We start from the raw sequence: 27,842 nt of genomic DNA on the forward strand, positions 1-27,842 counted from the left end.
ATGAGCAGCCATCAGACAGGTGAGAGAACAGACACAGCTCTGGGGATCCCCTGGGAATAACCCCAGCTTGCTTCTCTAGCTTGGAGGTGGCAGGGACTGAGCCACCAGGATCTGACTTGGCAGATCTGGCTTTTCTCATGCCAGATTTTGTATTTGCAACAAGAACTGATGCAAAGCTCTCCCTGTCCAAACCATCACTGGAGCTATGAGCTGAGGTGGTCCTGGATTAGGACTTTGATTGCAGAATTTCCTACTTGGACACAAACTTTGGTAAAGCCACTACAAAATCCTAGACCTTAATGCCCAAGCCTTGGGACACATTTACAGCCTGTGGCACTGGAATGGGTGGGACCTTTGTGGTCCAAGAGGAGCTGAGCAGGAGCAGTTATTGCTCTGCAGAAGGCAATGCAGACTGAGAGATTCTTTCTGAAGGACAAACATGTAAATTGAATGTGTTTTTTCTTGATTTTCTAGTAAAAATCTTCAAGAAATCTTCTGTCCCAGGAGTTGTTATCACTCAGTTTGTGAATGATGTTCCAGAAGGATGCAGTACACCTGATTTTGAGAAGAAACCACTCAGTCTGACATTGCAAGAAGGTGAGACTTGATAAACAGGCAAAGCCACAGATCTGGGGGTTTGACTCCATGTCCCACCCACATGAAAAAATGACCATGATTAAATCAAGTGAGTTTCTAAAATGATTTTATATGACCACAAAAAAAGTGTTGTGTGGCCAAAGTCTTTGTTACACTGATGACAATTCCATCAGTGCTCACACAGGTCTCCTGAGTTGTCACGATGTGTATGTAAGACCAGCATCTGGCTCTTATGTGTACAGCAAATCTGGTGAATTCTGCAGGAAGCTCTCACAGTAAGGATTTTACAGCAAAAGATTAAGCACATGAAAAAGCTGTTGGTTTTTTGTTTTCCTGTTGAAAGAACTTGTGTTCAGCACTAAAATCAGCTGCTTTTTAAAGTAGCATATGCTGACTGGAGGTGCTGTTTAGGCTATAGCTGCCTTCCAGTGCCTAAAAGGGCTCCAGGAGAGATGGACAAGGGCCTGGAGTGCCAGGATAGGGGGGAATGGTTTCCCACTGTGAGAGGGAAGGGTTAGGTGGGATATTGGTAAGGAATTCTTGGCAGTGAGGGTGGTGAGGCCCTGGCACAGGCTGCCCAGAGAAGCTGTGGCTGCCCCTGGATCACGCGTCCAAGGCCAGGCTGGACGGGGCTTGGAGCACCCTGGGACAGTGGAAGGTGTCCCTGCCCATGGCAGGGGTGGAATGAGATGGACTTTGAGGTCCCTCCTACCCAGGCCATTCCATGGCTCTGTGATGATTCTGTAAGGAACAACACAAGGATCTTGCACAGAGCACAGAGCAGGCTGATGAGCCAAGAACCAGAATCAGTGAAGAGCCTCCCAGAGGTCTCTCTGCAGCTGCAGAGAGTCCTTTTGTTTTTTCTTCTTTGTTGGAGTGGCCTGAGAACATCGTGTAGCTCCTCTTTCCTGCCAGGACTGAACCAGCAGCTTGGATTTCGGTGTTCCACGCTCACCTGTGGATTTCCAGCAGCCGCTGAGGTTTTATGAAGGAGCACAGTGGCCTCTAGTGGAACCGGTCCCTCTTCCTCCTCCTCCACCTGCACGTTTCACACACTACCCAAGGCCCCTGGCTAAGTTTCCACCTATCTAAATTTTCACCTGTGTAAATTTTCGAAGTTACTTCAATTTCTGCAGGTTCTTTGCAGTTCCCATACACACTGTGTATTCAGGTTGGTCGCTGTAATTCTGTGTCTGTGTAGAGGCACCATGAGGGCCTTTAATTCTATCATCATCACCCCACTGTGTTCAGTGCATGGCTAAACTGATTCTTCTGGCTGGGTGGTCTCTCACAGGTGGCAAGTGTGGGAAAGTGTAGCCAAAGTGGCTGAATGTAACACGAACAACAAACTGCAATCAGACTTCAATAAGAGATAGTACTGCAATCTCAAAGGCTGGAAAAGGCCTTTTGATAAGGATCTGTTGACAGGAACTTGTTCCATCAAATAAGTTTGGTGGTGGTGACTGCAGAAAGGTGTGAGAAATATTGCCAAACTTTCCAGGGAGATTCTTTAACAGTGTTGGCCACCTGAAGACCAAGGTATTAAAAAATAAGAGAGAGTGATCATTTCTACCCTGAGGTGTTTCCATGGATAACTCACCTCCATTTCTATTCCCACTCACCCACACAAGTCACTTCTCTGACTTGTTTCCCAGTGTTCCCTGTGGTTTTGGAGCCTGTTGGAGAAGAGGTTTGTACTGGGCAGTGGGAAAGCTGTTGGAGATTTCTGTGCTGGGCTGCTGGCTACTCAGGTTCCTGGGGAGCAGGGCTGAAGTAAAGGAACCCCCTTCTCTTCTCCCTCCCTTGTCTCTTCAAAGAGCAGAGCCTGGTCAGTTAGGAGTGCAAGGTGGTGGCAGTTAAAGATTGGAGAAACAGTGGGATTTGATAGAGAATATGTGTGATGAGAAGGGATTTGGACATTTCATGGGTAAAAAGCAAGTCTGGGTTGAACTTGCTGTCGGGCTTCTGATTTCAGTGATGATCAGAGATGTCAGCAGCCACATCTGGCAGGGTAATGCCACGTTTTAAAGACCTTTTATAATTGAATACACACAAAACCTGAATTATTGATGTGCAAAAGAAGATGTTATTGTTATTTTTGAAGACTGCTTCTGCACAAAATAACAGAAATTACTCACTCTGGGGATCACTCTTGATAAAATAAGGGGCTAGGCCTGGGAGTCCTTATGTTCAAGCCTGTATTAAATAACTGAATTCTTGTCTCTTTTCAAAGGCAAAAATGCCATTTTCAGAGCTGTGGTCAAAGGTGTCCCAGCTCCTGAGGTGAAATGGTCGCGTACACGGAAAGGAATGGATGAGCCTGCCAAATATGAAATGTCCTTCAATAGTGCTACAAATGAATTCATTCTGCAGGTAAAGATCAAATACTTCAGAAAGGATTTGTGGAGATGAGAGAAATGGACAAGAAAAACCTGCAGTGGGATGAGGGGAAGCAGAGGGGCAGCTCCAATCTCTGCTCCCTGTGAGCAGGGGCAGGACCCCAGGGAATGGCTGGAGCTGTGTCAGGGCAGGCTCAGGCTGGATCTCAGGAATAGGATTTTCCCCCAGAGGGTGCTGGCACTGCCCAGGCTCCCCAGGGAATGGGCACGGCCCCGAGGCTGTCAGAGCTCCGGGAGTGTTTGGACAGCGTTCCCTGGGACAGGCTAGGATTGTTGGGAGTGCCCTGTCCAGGAGCTGGACTTGATGATCCTGTGGGTCCCTTCAAACTCAGGGTGTTCCATGATTCTACACATCCCCAGCTCCGAGATAACACAAAGATAAGCAAACAAAGCTTTTTAGAGCCCTTTGGGAACAGAAGAAGCCTCTGAGGTGCTATTGAGTAGCTGGTTTATGAGAAGCTAAAGGTGAACTGAACCCCAGCCCTTTCTGTGAGCAGTTTCTGTGCTCTCCCTTTGAAGATCAAGAGCCTGGTTCTGGATGACAGTGATTTGTATCGCTGCTGTGCTGTTAATGCCTATGGAGAGGCCTCCTGCTCTGCTGGCCTCAGGATCATCCAAGGTAGGACTGGCAGCTCTGGGCTCCACAGGCCCCTGTGGTCCCAGGCAGTGGCTATGCTGTTCCCTGGGCTGGGTGTCCAGGACTTTGTCTGGGTATTCTTGGGGTGAAGGTTTGGTATTCCCCTCATTGAAGACTGAAGATCTTTTGGTGGCTCCCTAACACTGCGAGCTTTAAGGCAAGAGGGAAGAAAGTGGAATTGTGCTCACTGCAGTGGTCCATAATCAGACACTCTGGATTTAGTGCTGAACTGCCCCAATCCTTTCTTTATGTTATTGAATGAATCAGTCCTTTGGGAGGGATCCATCCCTCTGTGGCTGTCTCTGCATCTCGTTCCTGCTTCCCTTTATAGTCAGTGCAGGGAAATGGGCACTTGGTGGGTCCGACATAACTGATGTTCTTGGAATCCACTTGAGCAGAAGATGGATTATATCTGAAGTGTCCATGTCACCTTTGTGCCTTTCAAGGAAGTTTAGAAGGCGCCGATCTGCAGTTGCCATTTCCACCTTGGCTCCCCATCTCTAAAACAGGATGTTGATATTTCCTCCCACTGCTTAGACCATAAAATTGACAGGGTAAAAATGTTCTCCTCCTCTGTGTGGAGTCTGCAGCAAACACAGAGTCAATGGCAATAGAAATATCACCTTTATAGATGGAGTTTCCAAATGTCAGATTGACAAGGAAATCCAAACTGGGATTGCCTCTTGCACTGGTAACAGATACAGTGGTATCATGGCTCATTAACTGCTGTTAATCTAATCTTGTTCATCCCATGGCTTGTTTTCCTTCTGTTTTCTCTTATAAATGATCAGTTGGCTTTAAGAGGAAGGCAAAATATGTTCCTGTTCATGCTGCTGATGGTAAGTTAAAGATTTATATGTGTATTATATTATTGGGGGGCAGAGAGAAAAATACTCTGTCTGCACACTATTGCTACCCAACTTGTGAAGACTGGAGTAAGAGAAGGATTAATGAGCCTCTAATGTTCTGTCATCTCTGTCTGCTTGCTCTTTACCTTCTGCTAAAGTGATGATTTTAGACACAGTTTTGGGCTGTTCTAATTAGTGGTTGTGGAATCATTAGGAAAGGAAAAAGGGATTTGGGGGTGGATGTTAAACACATCTGGATCAAACTTGATAACATGGCTGAAAATAATGGGTCTCTAGAGGGAAGCCCCTTAGGGAGAGATGAACTTCACTGGCACTCAAAGGATATGCATGGCAGTGAGAACTGACTAAGTTTCATGACAGTTTTTTGGTAGTGTGAAAGAAACACCAGAGGAAGAGACCTCAGCAAAATGACCTTGTCACCAAAATGTTGTCAGTGGCTATTCTGCATTATCTTCTCTGGGGAGATGTATTTCACAGTGCTGGGTATGTGACTGTTAGTTGTTTCCCCCACTCTTGTAACAGAGCTCAAGAAGACACTCCTGGACTCCAAGAAGCTGCTGAGGAAGAGGTAAGGCTCTGAAGTAAGAGACATGTTCCCATTTCTAGATGTTTCTTGGTGGTAGGGGACAGCTCCAGAGACCTTCAGGGCAACACTTCTCGTGTCCAAAGTTGTGGTGAGACTCCCTGTGGAGAGACAGGCCAGAACAACTTGGCACTGCTGGCTGGACTGAGATAAACACAAGGTTCCAGCCTCATTTGGAGGGGTATTTCCTCTGCACCACGAGGTTCTGACAGGGAGGCTGTGCTTCTCTGCTTCCCTGTGCTCAGCTCAGGAGTAGCTTCCTGTGCAAAGGACAACTCTTCATGCACTGATGGCTCTGGCTCCCAGAGGCTGAGCTCTGGCTCCCAGCCCAGCTGCACTGCCAAGTGCACAGGGCAGAATCCTTCCCTTCCCAGGTGGGAAGCTCTAAGGATTGCCTGCTGATAATGATCTCTGTGCAGAATCCTGAACTGTGCTAGGCAGTTACCTGGCCTGGGCCAGACTGTGCCAGACCCTCTGGTGATAATTCAGCAATGTGGAAGCAGTTCCCTGGCACCATTTAATTTGTACTACAGATGCAGAAAACCTGCTCTGGAAGGGTCCCAGTCTTTCCTGCCTGCACCTACAGGGCCAAGTGAACTACAGGAATGATGGAGAGAGATGAAAGAGAGTTAGGCATAGAAAAGCAGGACATCTTGTCCGTGCAAATGTCTGAATGGTTCCCCCCTGGCTCTCAGGGTTGCAGCACCAAAACCGAAGCCCCTGGACAAAGAAGCTGTGTGGCAGCTGTTGCTGCATGCAGATAGGAGAGATTATGAGAAAATCTGTTTGAAATATGGAATTGTTGACTTCCGTGGGATGCTGAGGAAGCTGCAGGAGATGAGGAAGGACACAGAGAGTGAACAAGACAAGGTAAATAAATTAAAACCATTCATTTTTAATAAATTGTAGCTTCTGAAAATAGGCTGTATCTTCCTAAATTGGTTTGGAGATGAAAATTTTGTTGTATGACAGTGATTTATGACAATATTTTAAAGAAGTTCCACTTCTTTACTCATGCAGGTGAAAATGCTAATGATTTTTTTGAAGCTCAGTTCACAGATATTAGGCGATACTGACCACAGGGGTATTCCATTGTCTCTGATAAGAATTTGGATCCCAAATTAAAAATTATATCTCCAAGAGTAAAAATAGGCCTTCACATACAGGGGCATGTAGAGGCCTGGGATGGGCAGTGTGGGAGTGACCAGGAGGCAACACACAAAAAATAATTTATATACAGGAGGAAACTGGCAACTTACAGACACTGCAACTCTCTGTACCAGAACTGTGACTTACAGATACTTCTACTACATAATGTTAGAGGTAGCTCTTTAAAGTAGATTTCACATTAATTCAACAGCTTAAGAACTTTTGTCATGGCAGCTTTATCATTTACTAGGTTCTTCAATATTTCCTTGCAGTTAATTCACAGTCTCAAAAACTTTGAACACATCAAAGTTGACAAGGAGGGAAATGCTACTTTCAGCCTGGAGATGGAGCTGAAAAACAGCAACAGCAACGTTTACCTGCTCAAGGTGAGTGGAATGAGTTGGGCAGCAGCAGCTCAGAGCAGCCCCTCAGGTGTTCTTCAGAAAAGGCTTTGTCTGCTAGGCAGTGGCTGAGAGCAAATAAATGCCTTAAAGTTGTCTGTCTTTTGCAGATCCCTGCTTGGTTAGGGAGCAATGTGGGTGAATGTGGAGTGATCTTTGGTGGTGAATATCCCTGTGGATTTGTAGATCCAAGTACAGAGCATGCAGTCAGTTACTGACATCCTTGTGGATATCATGGAAATTCATAGAACAGTTGAGTTGGAAGGGACCTTTTAAAGGTCAAGGGACCTTAAAACATTCCACCCTCTGCCATGGGCAGGGTCACCTTCCACTATCCCAGGTTGCTTCATGCCCTGTCCAGCCTGACCTTGGACACTTCCAGGGATGGGGCAGCCACAGCTTCTCTGGGCACCCTGTGCCCGGGCCTCCCCACCCTCCTGGGAAAATACTTTCTTATATCTGACCTGACCCTCCTTCAGGTTAAGACCATCACCCCAACAGTGTCTTTCAAGCTGCAGAAATTCCAGTTTCATATAAATTTTATTCACTTTCTCAAGTGTGTTATTGCACTATAACTCCCTCTGTGAAAGATCTCAGAGATGTAAAACATTCTCTCTAGATCCACAGTCCCATGGATGGAATCTGCAGGTGCTCAGTGCTGGGTGTGTTTTTCTGAAAGATACTTTTTAGTCAAATTGTGGTTAGAGGCTTTAATCCAGGGGAAATCAGAATGGCCTGAAGGGGAGGACAGACTAACCATGAATCTTCTGGATCAAACATATGACATGAAGTTGATGAGCCACAATTTGGACAATGTAACCCAAGTGTGCTACAGAAAGTGGTGAACTCTCCTGCTCATCCAGCTGTGAGGATGCTGAAATCTAGAAAATAACGTGCTTTGTCTTTGTAGCTGCAAGAACTGTGTATTAATTAAGCTTTAGACCCTTATGTGGGTAGCCAAGAGCTGCTGTTTTGCTGAGTTTCAGAGCCTGGTGCCCTGCTCTGTGCAGGATTCACTACCCAGACAGTGCCTGTGTACTGCAAAGAGCCCTGGGCACTGTGAGGTTACTCATTTATATCAACAAGGGGATTGTAGCACCAGCCTGTCCAGATCTGTTTGAAATGCCTGGCACTGGCTGAGCCTTTGTGAGGACACTCCTCCCCTCCCCTGTCCTCCCCTCCCCTCCCCTGCCCAGGACGGCGAGCGGCTCCGGTACGGGACAGGGGACGAGTACAGGAAGCACTGCCTGCGGAGAGTGGGGAGGAGGTACTACTTCACTGTCAATGATGTGCAGCCAGAGGACGCAGGGGTGTACCAGGTCAGGGTGGAGGACGTCCCTGTCTTCTCAACTGAACTGGATGCTCAAGGTAAGGAATTCAATTTGATGGATGTGGTGTGCAACTGTGACAAAAGTTTCTTTTTTTTGCTGGAAAAGTGTGTCTAGGAGGAGGTGCAAAGCTCAGTAACTCCTGACCACCACTGAGGATTGGTTTTGTGCTGCTCAGTAAGGGCTTCTTGTCTGGTACAGGTGAAAAGGAGCAGGAGGGTGATTAAGTGCTTTAGGTGCTGCATTTGCAGTCCAAGGGAGCAGGCCTAACCTCAAGTACCAGTCTGGCTGTGGGTGGCAGTGAGCACACTCCTTAACCTACTCCATATTACAGTTTGCTTCTGTGACCTCAGAATAGTAACAACAAACTCAATCCAAGTATTGTACTGCAGGAACACATCACTGGCTACAGACTGGCAACACATCAGTGCTGTGAGGTACAAATGTCTCAGAAGATAATAAAGAGAAAAATCTACTTTTCTGCTTTCTGCAGAACTGGGCACAGAAGCACATCTGAGTTTTTCCTTTTTCTCAGTAACCCAATGCTCAGAGGCACCACAACTTCCTGTTCTTTCCTCCTTCAGCTGTAGCAATTTTACTCGGAGAACAGAACCAGCCGCTTCCTTCCCATAGCTCTCGGTTTCCCTGCAGCCATCCCGGCGCGGTTCCGGCAGCCGCTCTCCGACGTGCGCTGTGCCGAGGCCGGGGACGCCGAGTTCCAGTGTGTGCTGTGCATGCCCTGCCACCAACCCCTGTGGCTGCACAAAAGCCACCCTCTCCAGGCCAGTGACAAGCACCAGATCTCTGTGACACCTGATGGCCTGACCCACAAGCTGATTGTCAGGAACGTGGGGCCTTCGGACAGTGGCCTGTACACACTCGACGCGGGACAGGGCTCCTCCAGCGCCTGGCTCCTCGTGGAGTGTGAGTGGTTGGCAGCGGGTTGTTCCCATGGTGTGCTGGCACAAAACATTCTTCTCACTGCCTGATGGCTGAGGGAGATGTTGCTGTGCTGGGAAATGCATTGCTGAGCCTCTAATTCCAAAATTATGGCTGAGAAAACTGGGGGTGTTCAGTGTGGAGAAGACGAGAGTCCAGGGAGAGCTTGGAGCCCTTTCCAGTGCCTAAAGGGCTCCAGGAGAACTGCAGAGGGACTTTGGGAAAGGGATGGAGGGACAGGACAAGGTGAAATGGCTTCCCACTGCCAGAGGGCAGGGTTGGATGGGATACTGGGAAGGAATTCTTGGCTGTGTGGGTGGGAAGGCCCTGGCCTAGGTTGCCCAGAGAGGTTGTGGCTGCTCCATCCCTGGAAGTGTCTGAGGCCAGGCTGGACAGGGTTTGGAGCAACCTGGGATAGTGGAAGGTGTTCCTGCACATGGCAGGGTTAGAATGAGATGAGTCTTAAGGTCCCTTCCCATCCAAACCATTTTGTGATTCCATGATTCTAAATCCTGTTTGGAAAAATGAAGGTCTGGTTAGATCCTCTTTCCTCTTCAAATTAGACCAACTTTTCCCCTTTTAATTAGTCCTGACAAATCCTATTGGCTTGTTTGCTCTACAGCTATGATGAAGTAGCACATTCTCCATCAGTTATTGGAAAAATGCTCCCTATCTACCCACATGTTTTTGAGGAAGCGGTCCCAGTGATCACAGTTGCAGCAGGCAGAGGCTCAGGGAGCTTTTGATACTCTCAGTTCTACACTATCAATGCCATTCTTCTTGCTAGATAATATTTTTCATTTCCAGTTAGAGTTAAACATGCTGGAAGGAGCTCAGAGGAAGCTGGGAAGGTGGGAACACAGTGCAGGCACATTGATAATCACCTGGCTTATATTTGTTTGCTTATGAAAGGTGGTTCCTTTGGTTCCCTTTGACTCTGGGATCCTCCTGCAGCAGCAGGAGGGGTCTCTCTCACAAAGGCCTCTCCAAAGCAATGTAGGTTTCTGAAACAAAGAAACTTCCCATGGATTTCAGTGAGCTGTGAGCTCTGATAAATTATATCTGACCTGGAACCAAAGCAGTGAGTGACCTCCTCTCAGAACAGCCTGAATTTCAGATTAATCCTAAGCTATTCACAGATCTGAAAGCTTTAGTCCTCAGGTTGGGCATCCCTAAACCAGCCATTATCCAGATGTGCAAGCTGCCTCCAGAGCAGTGAAATCCCAATTCCAGGATGGGAACTGATGGTTCCTCTGTGCATGGAATATTCTGTAACTCCTCCATAGCTGGAGGGTGAAGGCAGATGGAATTAATGAATCCCACATACAATCTCAGCCCCTCTAAATCAGATCTGCCATGCTGGAAGTTTCTTTTTCTGTTATTTTTGGTTTGTTTGTTTGTTTGTTATAAGGGGCATGTTTCCATTAAAAAACAATGCATTTTAACGAAAAATAATTGTCTTTAACTAACATTTCATTGTCTGAATGTGGCATTGAAAATTCGGGATTTGAAATTATTTTAGATTTATTTAAATGTATTGTGTGTGTGTCCTAAAATGAAATTCAAAAAGTGCTAACGCATTTTCTTTGGTTGTTGATGCAGTGCATGTCCTATTGATTTTCTGTTATTTTGTTCCCTTCTTTTTCTGTAAATTGCAAATCTGCTGCCATGAAACTGCAACTTCAGATGCCAAAGGAAAGAGGAGACAGGATGAAGGAGAAAAGATTGGAAGGGAGACATCTGAGTGGCTGAAAGAAACAATGGCAGACAATGAAAGGGCGAGGAAGCTTCGTCGCCAAGAACAAGCTGCTGCTGAAGATCGTCCTTCCTTTTCCACATCCTCTGGTGTGGAGAAAAGTGGCTGGTACAGAACAGGTCAAGGCAGCAGTCAAGGCAGGGGCCAAGGACACTCCATTGATTCTGATGATGGAAGCCAAAGATTTTTGGGAAAAGAAGGGCTACGCAAAACCCATGTGAATGGAGAGATGGGGTCTGGGCAGTTTTCTGGAGCAGGTCTAGATGGAGACTCGGCAGCCAATGACGGCAGCATCTTTGGACTAAAAGGCTTCGGGGGCAGAAGTGGGTTAAAGGCTGTCCATGGCATGGACTCTGTGTCAGGCAGAGCAGGTCCTGGTGGTGCAGTAGGAGGGGCAGGTGAATGGAATTCTGTGGATGGCAGAGGTGAAGGTTTGCTGGGTGCTGCTAACATTGACATGGATGATGGAGAAGGTTTGGGCTCTCAGCATGACAAGGATGGGAATTTAGGTGATGCCAGTTACAGAGTGGGTTTTGGGGGTGCTGGGAGGTTCAGTGGTGGAAGTTTTGTGCCAGATGGGCTTGATCCTGATTCAGCTGGAGTGGGAGCCAGTGTGGGTGATCTGTTCAGCAGGACTGGTCCAGGAACTAGAGCTGGGGGGAATGATGCAGGTGCTGGAATGGCAGGAGGAATGAGTTCCCACCATGGCAAGGATGGGCATGCCACTGTGGGTGATATGAATGGAGCAGGTATAAACAGAGAGGGACAAACAGGGACTCCCTATGGCAAGGATGGCCTGACACCTCATGCCAGTGGTCAGTTAGGGCAGACAGGAAGATCTGGCTCATTGTATGGGCCAGGAGGTCTTCCAGGTGGAGATGGGGCTACATCTGGTACAGGTGGCAATTCCATAGGAGAAATGGAGGCTTTGTATGGTCCAGGTGGTCAGGCACTGGGACTGGCTGGTGGTGCTGGTGGAGCTGGTGCAGGGGGATTTGGGTCTCCCTATGGAAAGGATGGTCTCCCAGCTGGGGGTGGTTTTGGTGGTGTTGGTGCAGGGGGACTTGGAGCTCCCTATGGGAAAGATGGTCTTCCAATTGGAACAGGTGCTGGTGGGGCTGGTGGTGCAGGGGAACATGGATATCTCTATGGAAAGGATGGTCTCCCAGCTGGGGCTGGTGGAGCTGGTGCAGGATTTGGAGAGGCTTTGTATGGTCCAGATGGTCGGCCACTTGGAGCAGGTGTTGTTGGTGCTGGTTCTGCAAGTGGCAGGGGAATTGGAGCTCCCTATGGAAAGGATGGTCTCCCAGCTGGAGCAGGTGCTGGTGTTGGTGGTGCAGGGGGAGTTGGGGGTTCCCATGGAAAGGATGGTCTCCCAGTTGGAGTAGGTGCTGGTAGGGCTGGTGGTGAAGGGGGAGCTGGAGTTCCCTATGGAAAGGATGGTCTGCCAATTGGAGCAGGTGTTGATGGTGGTGTTGGTGCAGGGGGACTTGGATCTCCCTATGGAAAGGATGGTCTCCCAGCTGGAGCTGGTTTTGGTGTTGGTGGTGCAGGGAGACCTGGAGCTCCCTATGGAAAGGATGGTCTCCCAGCTGGAGCAGGTGCTGGTGGTGCAGGAGGATTTGGGGAGGCTTTGTATGATGGTCGGCCACTTGGAGCTGGTGTTGGTGCTGGTGGGGGTGGTTCTGGTGCAGGGGGATTTGGATCTCCCTATGGAAAGGATGGTCTCCCAGCTGGAGCTGGTGGAGCTGGTCTAGGAGGACTTGGAGAGACTTTGTATGGTCCAGATGGTCGGCCACTTGGAGCAGGTATTGGTGGGTCTGGTGGTACAGGGGGACTTGGATCTCCCTATGGAAAAGAAGGCCTCCCAGCTGGAGCTGGTGGAGCTGGTGCAGGAGAATCTGGAGAGGCTTTGTATGGTCCAGATGGTCGGCCACTTGGAGCAGGTGTTGTTGGTGCTGGTTCTGCAAGTGGCAGGGGAATTGGAGCTCCCTATGGAAAGGATGGTGTCCCAGCTGGAGCAGGTGCTGGTGTTGGTGGTGCAGGGGGAGTTGGGGGTTCCCATGGAAAGGATGGTCTCCCAGTTGGAGTAGGTGCTGGTAGGGCTGGTGGTGAAGGGGGAGCTGGAGTTCCCTATGGAAAGGATGGTCTGCCAATTGGAGCAGGTGTTGATGGTGGTGTTGGTGCAGGGGGACTTGGATCTCCCTATGGAAAGGATGGTCTCCCAGCTGGAGCTGGTTTTGGTGTTGGTGGTGCAGGGAGACCTGGAGCTCCCTATGGAAAGGATGGTCTCCCAGCTGGAGCAGATGCTGGTGTTAGTGGTGCAGGGGGAGTTGGGGGTTCCTATGGGATGGATGGTGTCCCAGTTGGAGCAGGTGCTGGTGGGGCTGGTGCAGGGGCATTTGGGTCTCCCTATGGAAAGGATGGTCTCCCAGCTGGAGCTGGTGTTAGTGGTGCAGGAGAGGCTTTGTATGGTCCAGATGGTCAGCCACTTGGAACAGGTGTTGGTGGTGCTGATTCTGTGAGTGCCAGAGGAACTGGAGCTCCCTATGGAAGGAATGGTGTCCCAGCTGGAGCAGGTGTTGGTGATGCAGGGGGAGTTGGAGGTCCCTATAGAAAGGATGGTGTCCCAGTTGGAGCTGGTGTTGGTGGTGCAGAGGGAGTAGAGGGTCCCTATGGAAAGGATGGTCTCCCAGCTGGAGCAGGTACTGGTGTTGGTGGTGCAGTGGGAGTTGGGGGTCCCTATGGAAAGGATGGTGTCCCAGTTGGTGCAGGTGTTGGTGGTGCAGGGGGAGTTGGGGGTCCCTATGGAAAGGATGGTCTCCCAGCTGGAGCAGGTGCTGGTGTTGGTGGTGCAGTGGGAGTTGGGGGTCCCTATGGAAAGGATGGTGTCCCAGTTGGTGCAGGTGTTGGTGGTGCAGGGGGAGTTGGGGGTCCCTATGGAAAGGATGGTGTCCCAGCTGGAGCAGGTGCTGGTGTTGGTGGTGCAGGGGGAGTTGGGGGTCCCTATGGAAAGGATGGTGTCCCAGCTGGAGCAGGTGTTGGTGGTGCAGGGGGAGTTGGGGGTCCCTATGGAAAGGATGGTCTCCCAGCTGGAGCAGGTGCTGGTGTTGGTGGTGCAGTGGGAGTTGGGGGTCCCTATGGAAAGGATGGTCTCCTAGCTGGGGCAGTGGCAGGAGCTGCTCATTTTTCTCTTGGAGGTGAGGAAGCAATGGGATCTGGCCATGGCACGGATGCCGCACTGAGCAGAGCTCTGGGATATGCAGGTGGAGCAGGAGGAGAGGGCTTTTCCAGGGAAGGCTCTGCACTGTGGGGTGCAGGGTCTCCTTATTGTGAGGACAGAGGGTCAGCTGTAGCCACAGCTGGTGCAGGTGGAGTTGGGAGGTTGGGAGGGGATGAATGGGATTCAGTCCATGGTAAAGGAGGTGTGGGAGCTGCTGGTGGACCAGGTGGTGAATATGGGCTGGACGCACATCTTGGCAGATCTTCGAGAGGTGAAACTGGAAAGGGCACTGCCAGTGATGTCAGAGGGCCAGGGAACAAAGGTTCAGCTGGTGACAGAGGGTCCCTGCCTGGTCCAGGAGGAGCCAGGGGAGAGGGCAGAGATTTCAGACAGTTGGGCTCTCTCTATGGTACGAATTCTGCCTTTGGAGAGGCAGGGAGTAAATCCCATGACAGATCTGTTGATGGGAGTAGTTCAGGAGGGTTTGGTCAAGGTCCACTGAGTTATGGCCAGATGTCAGGTCCTTTTGGTGGACCTCCTTCAGCAAACCAGAGAAACCAGGAACCTGACGTGGATCTTAAAGCAAATGATTCCCTGAACACAGAAAGCACAGCACAAAAGAGACGGAGTGTCCTGGATGATCTCAAAGGTACGTGGTTAACTGATGACTCCTGGTCTTTGTATTTTGATACTCACATTCCTAATCCTGGAAAGAAATTGGATCTTATGATTTAGATAAACACAACTCTATAGAAATTTGGTTGTCCCATGATCTGTTCCTAATTCTCCCACTGATTGGCTGTTTGATCTTACACAGTGTGCTCTGATCAAACTGTCTTAAAGGTCTAAATTATTTTCTTTGTCTAAATGATCTAAACCAGGTCTCATCTCTTCATTTGTGTTTCACATATCATGGAACAGACCAGTTCACAAACATACCAGTTTCCATAAAGTTTCAAGGAATATCATGTTTCTTTGATACTGTTCCAAGTCAAAACTAAAGGTTTCACTTTGTTTTTCAAAGACCTACTGTAAAGAACTGTGTTTTCCAAGTTCTAGGAACAATTCTGTGCCTGCTTACATGGAATTATATAATGTCAAGAGCTCTTTTCTCTTGTAACATCAGGAATAATAAGGTGTTGCACAGAATAAGAGGGTAGTAATGTGTTTGCAGCCATTTGAGTAAGACCTGTAGCTCCACCAGCAAGATGATGATGTGAAAAATGTAGGAATGAGAAATTTCAGGTGTATAATCAGAGTGGAATATTGACCTAATGGGATGGTTCACAAGTTAGGAATTATCATTGCTAAACCATAAATATAAACAAGGAAGTAAAATCACCAAAATTGGGGTTCAGGGGGAAGGAGTGGGGTATATACTAGAGAGGAAATGATGATAGTAATGGAGAAGAACTTGGGAAGAGAAAGAAGAATACAAGGGTGGAGAACACTGTGCCTGGGGCTGTTTAGGGGGATGTGTTGGGCAGCCCCATGTGTGGTCAGTGCAGAGGAAGAGGAGGATGAAGCAGTATATCCACACTCTGGAGCAGCCTGTTTTTTTTCCACTGGCTGTAGAGGGAGCCAAGACAATTAGCATAGACATAAACTAGCAAATCCACAGCTGGATAATATGATTTGTGGTGAATCCATTGCCCATGAGGTGATGTTCGGATATAGCTGATGTTGGGATGGACCTCAGGCACTGAGTGTACCCAGCTGGCCCACAGCGACGTGGCACAAAAGCCTCACCTGACCAGAGGACATTTTTTTAAAAGCTCTTTTTACCTCACGTGCACATGCATTTTCAGCTCTAGGTGTCTCTCTGTAGCACAGATTTAGCCTTTTCCCTTCCTTTGTGCCTGTTCAGTCCCACGCTGTTACCTCAACAAGCAGCTGGCGACCGTGCGAGTGCTGAAGGGGGACCCAGCTGAGCTGTCCTGCACTGTCAGCAAGGACAATGTGACAGGAACCTGGTTTAAGGATGGCCTAAAGGTGGGTTCCTTGAGCTTCCTGTTGGCTTTGGGCAGCAATGCTCTGCTCTCTGGCTCTACTTCCTAAGGGTGGTGTCAAGGTGTCCTTCCCCCTGACAGTCACCTGCAGTCCAGTGGGACCCTGGAAGGGTTCTCAGAACCCCAAAGTGGTTTGGGTTGGAAGGGACCTTACGGATCATCCAGTCCACCCCCTTCCCTGGGCAGAGACACCTTCCACTAGACCCAAGCCTCATCCAACCTGGCCTTGGACACTTCCAGGGATGGGGCAGCCACAGCTTCTCTGGGCAACAGAATACCAGAATGTTGTCATTAAATACGCATGACATTTGTAAGTCTTTTCAACTGCCTTTCAAATTGTAGTCTGCCCAGTTTTAGTTTGGATTGCATTTTTTCCTTTTTTTTTTTTTTTTTTTTTTTTTAAGGATAGGTCTCTGTCATTTACTTTGTAGTTAACAAGCATGGATGGAGTTGTCTTTGAAAAGAAAGGCCTTGTCCACAAACTGATCATTAACAAGGCTGAAGATATTCATGCTGGGAAATACAGGTTTGAAGGTGGAGATGTAAAAACTGAAGCTTCAATTTTTGTTGAAGGTGAGTCTACTCAAACCACCAAGGCAGCATGAGATGGGCTTCAAATGTAATATATTTACTCAGAGACATGTTATTGGTTATTGAGATACATTTATTATAAAGAATTACAAGATAAATGGGAAATGGTTTTTGTACGGGTTGGTTCATTTTGCATTTGCAAATTTAACTAGTGACCCTTCTGCCAGCAACTCAAATATTTTTGCAGTGCACAAAACACTTTATCAGGGCAGACTCTTCATTCTTGTGTTTAGTTTGTTGCCTAGGAGAAATTTTCTTTAGTGAAAGGACAGTGTAATACCACAAAATTTTGTGATAATTATCCTGTAGCAAAGTACAACTAAAGGTTTGGATCCAAGTGTTGTGAGCTTCTAAGCATTGCTGGCAGCACCAGGAGGGGATACCTTCCCTCCAAGGTGAGACTTATCCTCCTTGAATTGTGTTTTTTAATGACCTTGTATCACCTGCTTAGATCCTCCCCAGGTGGACAAAGTTCTCCTCAAGAACTTGACCAGTGTCCCCACAGTGGCCAAGGCTGGGGAGGGGGTGAAGCTGCGGATCCCATTCAAGGGTCGGGGGCCCATCAGGGCGGCGTGGCTGAAGGACAGGATGGAGCTGGGGGATGACACCAGGATCCGTGTGGACAAGACAGACACCTGCACCATGCTGTCCATTTCCAGCTGCGACAGGAGGGACTGTGGGGATTACAAAGTCAGGCTCAAGAACGACAGTGGTGTCCTGGAGATCAACCTAAAGCTCATGGTGATAGGTAAGATCCTGTAACATTCACTGTGGCTTTCACTGTAAAGCTTAGCCAGGGAATCCATTGACACTGGTGACAACCTTATTTGGAGTGACTGGGTATTTCGAGAGGAACAAGACTCTGGTTATTGCCCCGAAATCAGGGTACAAGGAAAGATTGCTGAACATGCTTCATGCCCTTTAGTACAAGGGAACACAAACCTAGTTTGGTTTTTCATGGCCTAAGCAGCTGAGTTTTGCATGTTCAGACACTGTGGGAGATGTGAATGTACATAACATGCAAATCTGAAATAGGATATCAAGGTCCAATTCAGCCCTCCCATAAATGTCGGCTTTTTTGGGAGACCAGAAATGAAGTTTGTCTGTATTAGCAAGCTGAACTGGTGCAATGCTTATGAGAACTATTGACCCAGGGAGAGCAAGGGCCTGGCTTTCCATCTTCTCCATAAAAAGTTAGAAGAGTACAAGTTTGGAAGAGGCAATTCACATGCCCAGCCCTCACCCTACAACTGTGCCTGCATTTCATCAGGAACAGTCTCCCAGCTGGTGAGCAAGGGACAGTGTCTGCTCCAAACCCAGGAGCAGGTCTGGGTCTGGAGCTGGCTGTGTCTCTGTTCATCTTTCCAGACAAGCCACAGCCTCCAGCAGGACCCATCAAAATTGTAGAAAGCTCCGCCAACAACATCACAATCCAGTGGAAGCCCCCAAAGGATGATGGGGGCAAACCAATACAAAGGTACCTCGTGGAGAGGCAGCAGGTGGGCAGGAACGACTGGGAGACACTGGGAGAAACCCCCAGGAGCTGCACCAGCTTCACCATGAGCAAAGTGGAGGAAGAGATGAGCTACTACTTCAGGGTGAGAGCCATGAATGCCGAGGGAGTGAGCGATGCGCTGGAGTCAGGGGAAGTGAAGGCTGCTGGTAAAGGTGAGGAGAACTTCTCATAATTCATAATTCAAATTAGGAAATTCATTATCAAAGATGACATCAGAGGAAACTCACTGCATTGTGGATGTTGCTACAGATCTCAACTTCAGTCTTCACACAAAGCTGTGGAAGTTGCCCAGCAAGAGCAGCAGTTTGTTGTACACTCTGCCGATGCTGAGATGTAATTACTCCTCGGTCATGCTCCATTTTGGATTGGAAAGGAAGTTTCATGGGGGAAATGCAAAATGCATCAAGATCAAAGGAAATTTTTCCCAGTGTGGCTGCAAATGGAATATGTGAGGCCTTTTCTTAACTCCACAGGCAAAAGAACTTATATGTGCAGCCCTTCTCAGCATGACCACTGCCTTCCCCTGATCTCCAAACAACTGAACATTGGTTTTGTCCTTCAAGGAGTTTAAATACTAGAACAGGTTTGCCATGAGCACAGATGCAATACTAGAGAGAGCAATGTTCAGTCCTAATTATCTTCTTTCTCCATTCTCATTCCCATGATTCTGTATCTTGAACACTTTAGCAGAGGGCAAAGAAAATCCATTTTGTTACCAGTTCCTGTTGTTGAAAGCAAGAATGATGCTGAATGTTTATATGTAGGAATGACACACCCCACTGGCAGAGGAATTGTCAGTCCTGATGACAGCAGGTCTTTTGTGAAATCCAAACTCAGGAACAGGGTCCATGCTGGATCCATTTTGTGTGGGGAACAGGATCCACAGCTTCAGGTCTCAGCCAGGTTTTCAAAGCACATCCATAGGAATACCTGGGGGAATCTGGAAGAAGAAATTACACACAACACCAGTTTATCTTGCCATAAAAGCATACCTGCTGATAATGAAGTCCTCATCTCTTTGTAGCTTCCCCTGGTGCCCCCGATCCTCCTGAGATCATCAGTGCCAGCAGAGACACCATCACCATATCCTGGAAAGCTCCTTGTAAAACTGGCACTTCCCAAATTATGGGATACATTGTTCAGAAACGCAAGAAGGGCACTGTGACCTGGCTGCCAGTCACCAATGTGCCTGTCAAAGGTGGGTGTTCTGACTCCTGGAACAGCCTGGTGGATTTGAAAAGGCAAAAATGTCAGCTGGGTTTAGGAACTGCTTAGGATCTTACACCTTTTGTATCAAGGTGGTGATGGGTGACTTTGGATGTCTTTACCAACTAAATGATTCTGGGATTCTGTGATTCAAGGGCTGTTTGATTTTGAAAGGAATACAATGAACACATCCCATAAGATCACATGCACTTGGCTAGGGAATGGCAGGGTAATCAGTGACAGCTTTTATGGCTCCTGAGAGTTTTTCAGTCCATAATTCTGCATGAAGTAAGGCACAGCTTTGTTGTGTCACCTTTCCTCATGGGAAACAGCTCCTCTGAGGCAATACCTCTCCTTTCCTCTCCTCTCTCCTCTCTCCTCAGACAAGAAACTGAAGGTGACCAGCCTCAAGAAGGGTGTGCAGTATGAGTTCCGTGTGGCAGCTGTCAATGCTGCTGGCACAGGACAGCCCAGTGACCCCTCAGAGCCTGCCTTTGCCCGGGACCCCACCAGTAAGTGCCCTGCCCTGTGCTCTGCTTTCAGGGTATTCGTGGAGAGATGTTTTTAAATCCTCTGTAAAAGTGTGTGGAGACAAGGATCAGTAATTAGGGAATGTTTCATGGCTGAGGATCAGCTGGAGGAAGGAATGGAAGGATTTCCTGTAGGATGTCCAAGTCAAGATTCGGCAGATCCCAGTGTGGGGTAATGTGCAGTGTGGAGGAACACTCAGGAGGGCCACAGAGTGTTCTGGAATGTTGTGGATTTACTGCAGGGCTGGAAGGAGCAAGGGCCCAGATCCAGCTCTGAAGAACTGGGACAAGGTGGGCAAGACAGCACAGTAGAAATCCAGTGCACAGCAAGAATGTTGGGGAATCTCAGGCAGTGACTGAAGAGGGAAGAGAAATCCTAGAAAAATAGTTTAAATAAAACTTCTCCGTCCAGAATCTCCAGGCCAAGTGCAAGACCTTAAAGTGAGCAGCAGTGACAGCACCAGCGTCACCTTGACGTGGAACAAACCTGAAGTACAAGACGGGAATGATGTAAAAGGCTATGAGGTGGAGATGAGGCCCTGTAACAGCCTCAGCTGGACCAAGTGCTTCACCCTCCCTGCAGAGAGCACCTCGTGCAGGGTGCAGGGCCTGCAGGCCCGGGAGAAGCTGTTCTTGCGCGTCAGGGCCCTCGGCGACGGCGGCCCCGGGGAGGCCTCGGAGCTCGAGGCGTGTGCTGGAGCTGCTGCTGCCCTGGGTGAGTCAGGGGGCACTCCCCCGAGAACGGGGCGCTCTCCCCTGGAACGGGGCACTCTGCCCTAGAACGGGGCACTCTCCCCGGGGCTCTGTCCCCTGGAACGGGGCACTCTCCCCGGGGCTCTGTCCCCGGGAACGGGGCACTCTGCCCGGGGCTCTGTCCCCGGGAACGGGGCACTCTCCCCGGGAACGGGGCGCTCTCCCCGGGGCTCTGTCCCCGGGAACGGGGCACTCTCCCCGGGAACGGGGCGCTCTCCCCGGGGCTCTGTCCCCGGGAACGGGGCACTCTGCCCGGGGCTCTGTCCCCGGGAACGGGGCACTCTCCCCCGGAACGGGGCGCTCTCCCCGGGGCTCTGTCCCCGGGAACGGGGCGCTCTCCGGGAGCAGGCTCGGCCGGGCTGTGGGATACCGGGAGGAGCTGCCCCCAGGCCCGGCCTCGCACAGGGCAGCGCTGCTCCTGCTCACCTCGGGGTTGTCTGCTCACCTCGGCAGGGCAGTCTCAATATTAACCGATATTAGATATGCAGTGCACAGTGCTCAGCTCATTTAGAGACTCCTTTGGATAAAACAACCCTCAGAACTCCATTTTCTCCTTGGACTTACATTTTGCCCCCTGTGCCCACACCACAGTCACCAGACAGAACCCTGCTTGCACCCTTCCAAGGGAAACATAGAGTTTTCACTCAATTTTTTAGACAATCTTCTGAAATTAAATTTTTGTTTAGTTCTCTTAAATCACATGTTTAATGCTGTTTTTGGATACTTTAGTTTACTTTTTAATTTTTTAGCTTGAAAGTTTTCACCACTTTCACTTTTTCATCTTTAATTACAATCTGCAGCTGTGTTTTTTCCCTGCTCTTTGGGAACATTGCAGAATTACAGACATAAGAGATAATTCTGTGACGGGTTCAGCTTCCTAAACTTGGATCCTAAGTGAAAATGTCTACTTTGGCATATGCCTGGAGACCCCATTTATCAATAAAAAACCTAAAATAAATAAAATCAAATAAATCCATATAAAGCAGGTGTTCAGTTCTATACTGGAAACACTAAATGCAATTTAGCATTACTGTATTTGGTATTCTTAGATAAATACTAACTGCTGCAGTATATGAATGAAAAGGGAAAATATTTTAAATGCTAAAAAATACTATTTTAGATAAACTCTGGCAGCTTTCCTGTGGATGTCCTGTGCTCTGTACTGCATATATATTTTATAAGTTTCCATTGGAATTTCCTTTTTCCAGGCACTATTTAAAGAGAAAAGATGATCCCTGTGATGGGATAAAGTGTGGCAAAGAGCCAATTTCTTTGTGACTGAGACATCACATGAATACAGAGATTGTTGTGAATGTATTTTTACATCATTTTTCCTTGTTCAGTCATGGTGATAAGTAAATAGTAATGAAATTTGAGGGGTGTAAAGTCTGGGACTGAACCAGAGAGATTTTTCCCACTGTGAGTCCCTCACCAACCTCACCCAGCTGGGAGAGGCACCAGGGGGTGGAACACTGATTGTCACCAGTGACTGCACCAACATTCACCTTTTGGGAATAATCTTTGTCTCTTCCAGTCTCTCCCAGGTTACTGATAGATGACACAGTGAAAAGCTTCCTGGTTATAAAAGCAGGGAATCCCATCAGGGTGAAGATTCCCTTTGAGGTGGGTATTCAGGGCTTTGGAGGAATTCCCTGCCTGGTTTTTATAGCAGACAGGAAAACTGAGCCACTGTTTTTATGTCATGGAATTTTGTTTACAAGCCACTGGGAAAATAATTTGGCCTGCCTGTGCTATGTAGACTTTCAGGGTGAGGAAAACACAAACCAGAATTGAGCTATCAGTCTTGGCATTGGTGTTGTATGACATTGTGATCATTCCTTAACCTCTGCAGACAAGGCTCAGTGCTGTCCACCCAGCCTTAGCAATGTTATCATCATCTGGTACTGCTCTGTCAGACTTCCCAAATCAGGGATTTCCCTGTGACTCCCTCAGAAGGCCTTGGGGCACCATTTCCAGCAACACCTTCACTGGGCTTGTCTCACCAAGCAGCAGAACTTGAGCTCTGTGACTTGAGAACTTGGCAGGCACTGACAGAAATCTCAGAGCTTTGGAGTAAGCTTGGAACAACACAGGCTATTCCTCATGGGAAGTGTGGTCAGGCTTTGGAAGGGGCTGCCCAGGGAGGTTTGGAGTCCCCATCCTTAGAGGTGTCCAAGGAACACCTTTTGTGTAAAAAGTGTAAAAGTGCTTTTAAGGTGGGGATAGGGCATGGGTTGCACTCAATGGTCTTGGAGGTCTTTTCCAGACATAAATGATTCCATGATCCTGTGACGTCTGGGATACCAGAGGAGGGTGATGAAGTGTGTGTGTTTGCTGGCCTTTCTCTTAATCTCTGGGAGAAGAGACCAAAGATGGCACAATGGAAATAAAGACTTAGAGAATGTTTTTTCTTTCCAAAACCAACAGATCTTTTTTTAAAAGCAGAAAATACTGTCTCCTGGAGTTATCTGTCCTTGATCTGGCATAGCTTGTTTGACACAGTTCTGAACACTTCACTGCATTTACATCCCTAAAGGACAAAAAGGAAAAAAAAAAAAATTGTAAGGAAACTGTAGAACAGATCAGGGCTCTCAGATCCATCGTGGATCTGTATTTCTAAACATTACTGTGTTGTGGAGGTGCATATTTGGGGTAAGAGAATGAAACTAAAGCTATAAGACACAGTCTGGAGGTGAAACAAGTGGCTGTGAGTCGTTGTTGTTTCCAGGGATCTCCCGAGCCGCTGGTGACCTGGTTAAAGGATGGGCTCCCCCTTCCCAGCCGGGCTGCTGTGAGCACCGAGGATGGGAGCAGCCAGCTGCTGCTCAGGGCAGCCGAGCTCAGTGACAGCGGCACCTACACTGTGGAGCTTGGGGATGGGCTGGGGAAAAGGGAAACCTTCAGCTTCCAGGTTCAAATTACAGGTAACTCACTGCCATCCATACAGATCTACCAGCAACTCCCAGCCAATCCAGGCTGGGGCATGAAGGGACTGAGAGCAGCCCTGGGAGAAGCACTTGGGGGTGCTGGTGGGTGAGAGCTGGACATGCCCTGGGCAGATCCCTCAGCATGGGCAGCAGGGGAGGGGAGGGTTCTGCCCCTCTGCCCCCTCAGGTGGCACCCCACCTGCAGAGCTGCCTCCAGCCCCAGGGGGGCCCAGCAACAGAAGCATCTTGAGCTGCTGGAGCAATTGCAGGGAAGGCCACAGAAATGCTCCAAGGACTGAAGCCCCTTTGCTCTGGAGCCAGGCTGGGAGAGCTGGAGGTGTTCACCTGGAGAAGAGGGGGCTCTGGGGAGATCTTAGAGTCCCCTCCAGTGCCTAAAGGGGCTCCAAGGGAGCTGGAGAGGGACCTGGGACAAGAGCCTGGAGGGACAGGACAAGGGGGAATGGCTTTTCACTGCCAGAGGGCAAGGTTAGATGGGATATTGGAAGTCCTTCCTGTGAGGGTGGTACAGGTTGCCCAGAGAAGCTGTGGTTGCCCCTGGATCCCTGGAAGTGTCCAAGGCCAGGTAGGACAGGGCTTGGAGCCACCTGGGATAGTGGAAGGTGTCCCTGCCCATGGCAGGGGGTGGGACTGGATGGGATTTTAGGTCCCTTCCCACCCAAACCAGTCTGGGATTCCATGATTTACTGTGAGTAGGCAGAAGGCCACAAACTGAGTTTCGCAGGGTGAGCTCTGATGCAGTTTGTCTGTGCAGGCGCAGGGAGAACCAGGGTACAGTTTTCTATGAGATTGTCTAGGCACTTTATGATCTCACTTGTCTGCAGGACAGAGCAATCCCCTGACTAAAACTATCCTTCCACAGTGAATGAGGGAGGTCAGCAGAGGCTGTAGGACATTGAGCACAGCTCTCCCAGCTGTGACCCCAGCAGGAGAAGCAGCTCAGCTGTAGCACCCTCCTCTCACCCCTCAGCCAGTGCAGATGTTGTGCAGCAGCAGCTCAGTTCATAGCAAATGCATTTGTGTGCCTGGAGAAGGAATGGCATTTTGTCCCTTCCAGTGACCAGGATGGTCACTGAGCCCCAGACATGCAACAGACTCCAGGATTTTAGGGTTCTGTGCCACTGTCCCTACAGCTGTGACGTTGTGTGCCCTCCCCTGGCAGATATCCCTCAGCCCCCTGGAGCCATCCAGCTGGAGGAGAACGTGCCCAACACGGTGACAGTGACCTGGGTCCCCTCAGCATCTGAGCAGTGGGAGAAGAACCTGTATTACACTGTCCTGAAACGGGAATCCCAGAAGGGCCTGTGGCATGTGCTGGGGGATCTGATCTACAACAACAAGTTCACCTTCACCAGGGTGGTCCCAGGCAGAGATTATTACTTCAGGGTTGTGGCAAAAAATGACCTGGGAGCCAGTGATCCATCAGAGACTGTGCAGCCCTGGAGGATCTGGAAAAAAAAAGGTAAAACATTTTCAAGTATTTCTCTGTGTTGTGTTTTGTTTCTTTCATTGCTTCTAACACCCCACCCTCAAATGGGTCTCTCCTCCTATGAATATTCAGTGGCCCAGAACATGAATGTACAGAGATGCCCTAAGGACTTCCAGCTGGGCAGGGAAGGTTTGTTCTTTCTGCAGGGACATTGTGCAGACAGACCCATCATTCCCAGCCATTATGACATGCAATTTGCCCCAAAATGAATTCCCAGCAAGATCTAAGACTTTAGTATTGTAGAAACCAAAGTTTCTGGCTTCAAAGTTAAATATTAGGTAATTCTGAGGAGCAGCAGAGGCTACAATCCATAGGTGCATGGGATCTCTGATAATTTGCAGAATTCCAGACACTGCACAAACAAACCCCTGCAAACATTGCAGTGCTGGGAGCAGTATCTGAGTGTGTGTTTGCTGCTGTTTGTTTTTCACAGCTGAATTTCGAGTGAAAGCACAGAAATACAGAGCAGTCAACCAGAACCAGCACCCGAGGTTCCTGGTGCCACTTAAGTCACACGTGGTGGTGACAGGCAGCGAGTGTCACATGAGCTGTGCTGTTGGAGGCCATCCTCCACCAAAAATCACATGGTACAAGGACAGCAGAGACCTCTCCAGAGATCCCAACTACTTCTGCACCAACGACTTTGGAGTGTGCTCCCTGGTGGTGCTGGGGGTCACCAAGCACGATGAGGGGGAGTACATGGTGGAAGCCAGCAATGAAGTGGGCCGTGCCTTCAGCAAAGCCTTCCTCGCCATCAAAGGTAACTGCAGTGCTGCTTCCCTGGCAGATCCAGGGCTGCCACTGCTGCCCAGAGCCTCAGAAATGGTCCCCAACCAGCTCCACCTGCTGACAACGCAATGGTACATTTGGGCTGTTTAACTGAGTTCCTAATCGTGGTATTTGTGAGCAAGTACCAAACAGAAGCAGAAGAAAAGGCAAATGGGAAAGACCACTTGATTTCTACATGACCAGAGGTTTTGGCTGAGCTTGAGCAAATTTTTTAGAAGGAATGATCCCATCTTCATTAGGTAGGATAATATCAAGGTTAGATTCTTCTTGAGTGCAGGAGCTGCAGAATAAAGACCCTGGCAAATGTGAGGGGAGCATTGAGAGAACAGCTGATATTTGGCCAAAGCCAACAGAAAGGGAGAAAAGAGGGAGACATGGTCAGAGGCATTGGGATCCTCATGTGGATGGAAGGGCAGTGGGATTGGCTGGGGATAGACTCTTGGATATACTTATGGATAAATATTATTGGTGACTGTACCCAGTGACATATCCTTTACTTGGAGTCAAATATTCTTTAAATGCAAAATGCTGGGATTACAGGAGTGGTAAAATGGGTCAGTTAAACCCTGTCACCCTCTTGCAGACTTTCAGGCCCTGTAACATTTCAGCTCCCCCTCCCAGGGAGCTTTTCAGACTATTTCTGATCTCCCTCAGTACAACCCTGAGCTGCTTCTCTCTTATTCTCACTTTCAGACTCCTCCCTGTAGTGTGGCCCTGCTGAGAACATCCCTGCATGGCTCTGAGGATGAGAAGGTTTTGGTGAGGACTCGTCCATATGAAGGCTGTGCATTTCTTGTCAGTTGTTCGCAGTCTGAGGGTGTTATTTTTCAGATCCAGTAATTGCATGTGGAACATGGTGCTGCATTGCCATTAATACTGGGGGAAAAAAGCTTTAAGAGCACTGTTTTGTTTTTGTTTTTTTTTTTTTTTTAATGATCAGGCTTTCTATGAGACCTTTAAAACACAGCTTAGAAGCTTCAGGAACACAGAAGATGAGAGGAAAAATAATTGGCCGAAATGAAACTTTCCACGGAGAACACAGGTGGGAGAGACCATCCTGCTACACCTGCAACAAGGACCTTTTTGGACATCAGGGATCTTTAGTCCTTTCACATATGCTTTTTCAAGCCATAACAATCACTTTGGATTCCATGTGATTCTCTGCAGGTTTCCCAAATCTGGCAAAAGCAGTTCTGCATATGTTCTACTACCAGTAGCTGCTAAGTAGATTATCTTAAGTTTAAAAGATCATCTGCCTGCTCCTTTTGTCTGGGCAGGAGATGAAACCTCAGACTAGCCTGACATGGGGTAGGTGAAGCTCCCAGTGCAAATGCATGGGTGGGAAGGACTGGCAGGCTACAATCACTGTGTGAGCAGAGCAACTCCCAAAATCCACAGCATGTGCCATACAAAGGCTGTGTCAGTCCTGAATCACCCCAGCATCACCTGTGCATCCTAACTGCCCCTGGTCACGGCACTGCTGGAAGGCTTTGCCTTGAGCAGAAAGAGGGGAAAAATCCTTCCTGTCTGCCCAGAAATACGAGGGACCCCCAGGGACCTCCTGCCATGGCCAGGGGCTCCCATCACTGGGCCTGGACAGCAAAATGTTCTGGTGGCTGTAGGAGGATGTCACAACCAGAGCACCAAGGGTACTTCGTGACAGGAGAGAGCAGAGCCGAACACAGCTGTGGGGCCGGAATGTTTCCGGGATTACATTTTGTACAATGTACAGATGTACATTGCTACAGATGTAGCAGCAGTAGATAATGAAATTAAACCACAATTCAGTGAAATCTACCCCGAGTCCATGTTTATTCTGGAGAAGGAATCCCAGTCAGTTTCGGGATCCCTGTCTGCTGCAGTTTCACATGCGATTGCTGCACATGGTCATCCCTCATGGAATTGCTCCCGCAGCTCCTCCTCCTGCGGGGCTGGAGGCAGGGGATGTCACCTGCAGGGCATATTCGCTTCTTGACTGAAAAATACAAGAACCAAGATTGATGGAAACCGGAACTGGAGTTGAGGGACCTCGGGAAGCCCCGGCACAGCAGGAGCAGGCGATTCCTGCAAGTCCTACTGAGATGTCTGCAGCAATTCCAGCAAATCCGCTGCTGCCGCTTTGCTCCGCGAGCT

General features: G+C 48.8%; 1 protein-coding gene across 1 annotated transcript; it reads left to right on the forward strand.

Moving 5' to 3' along the window:
* On the forward strand, nt 1–27,763 carry IGFN1 (immunoglobulin like and fibronectin type III domain containing 1). Its single transcript, XM_053963700.1, has 24 exons — nt 1–19; nt 475–597; nt 2,831–2,970; nt 3,516–3,615; nt 4,425–4,472; nt 5,025–5,070; nt 5,781–5,955; nt 6,507–6,620; nt 7,832–8,003; nt 8,615–8,887; nt 10,589–11,269; nt 11,345–14,530; nt 15,749–15,873; nt 16,322–16,463; nt 16,933–17,229; nt 17,850–18,149; nt 19,022–19,195; nt 19,587–19,715; nt 20,146–20,448; nt 22,021–22,109; nt 23,215–23,410; nt 24,594–24,893; nt 25,354–25,680; nt 26,403–27,763. Exons 1-24 carry the CDS (start codon nt 1–3, stop codon nt 26,414–26,416), a joined length of 7,473 nt encoding a protein of 2,490 aa, XP_053819675.1. The 3' UTR covers nt 26,417–27,763.
* The last annotated feature ends 79 nt before the right edge of the window (nt 27,764–27,842 follow it).

This window comes from Vidua chalybeata, chromosome 24 (genome assembly GCF_026979565.1).
Source record: "Vidua chalybeata isolate OUT-0048 chromosome 24, bVidCha1 merged haplotype, whole genome shotgun sequence".
Classification (NCBI taxonomy): Eukaryota; Metazoa; Chordata; class Aves; order Passeriformes; family Viduidae; genus Vidua; species Vidua chalybeata.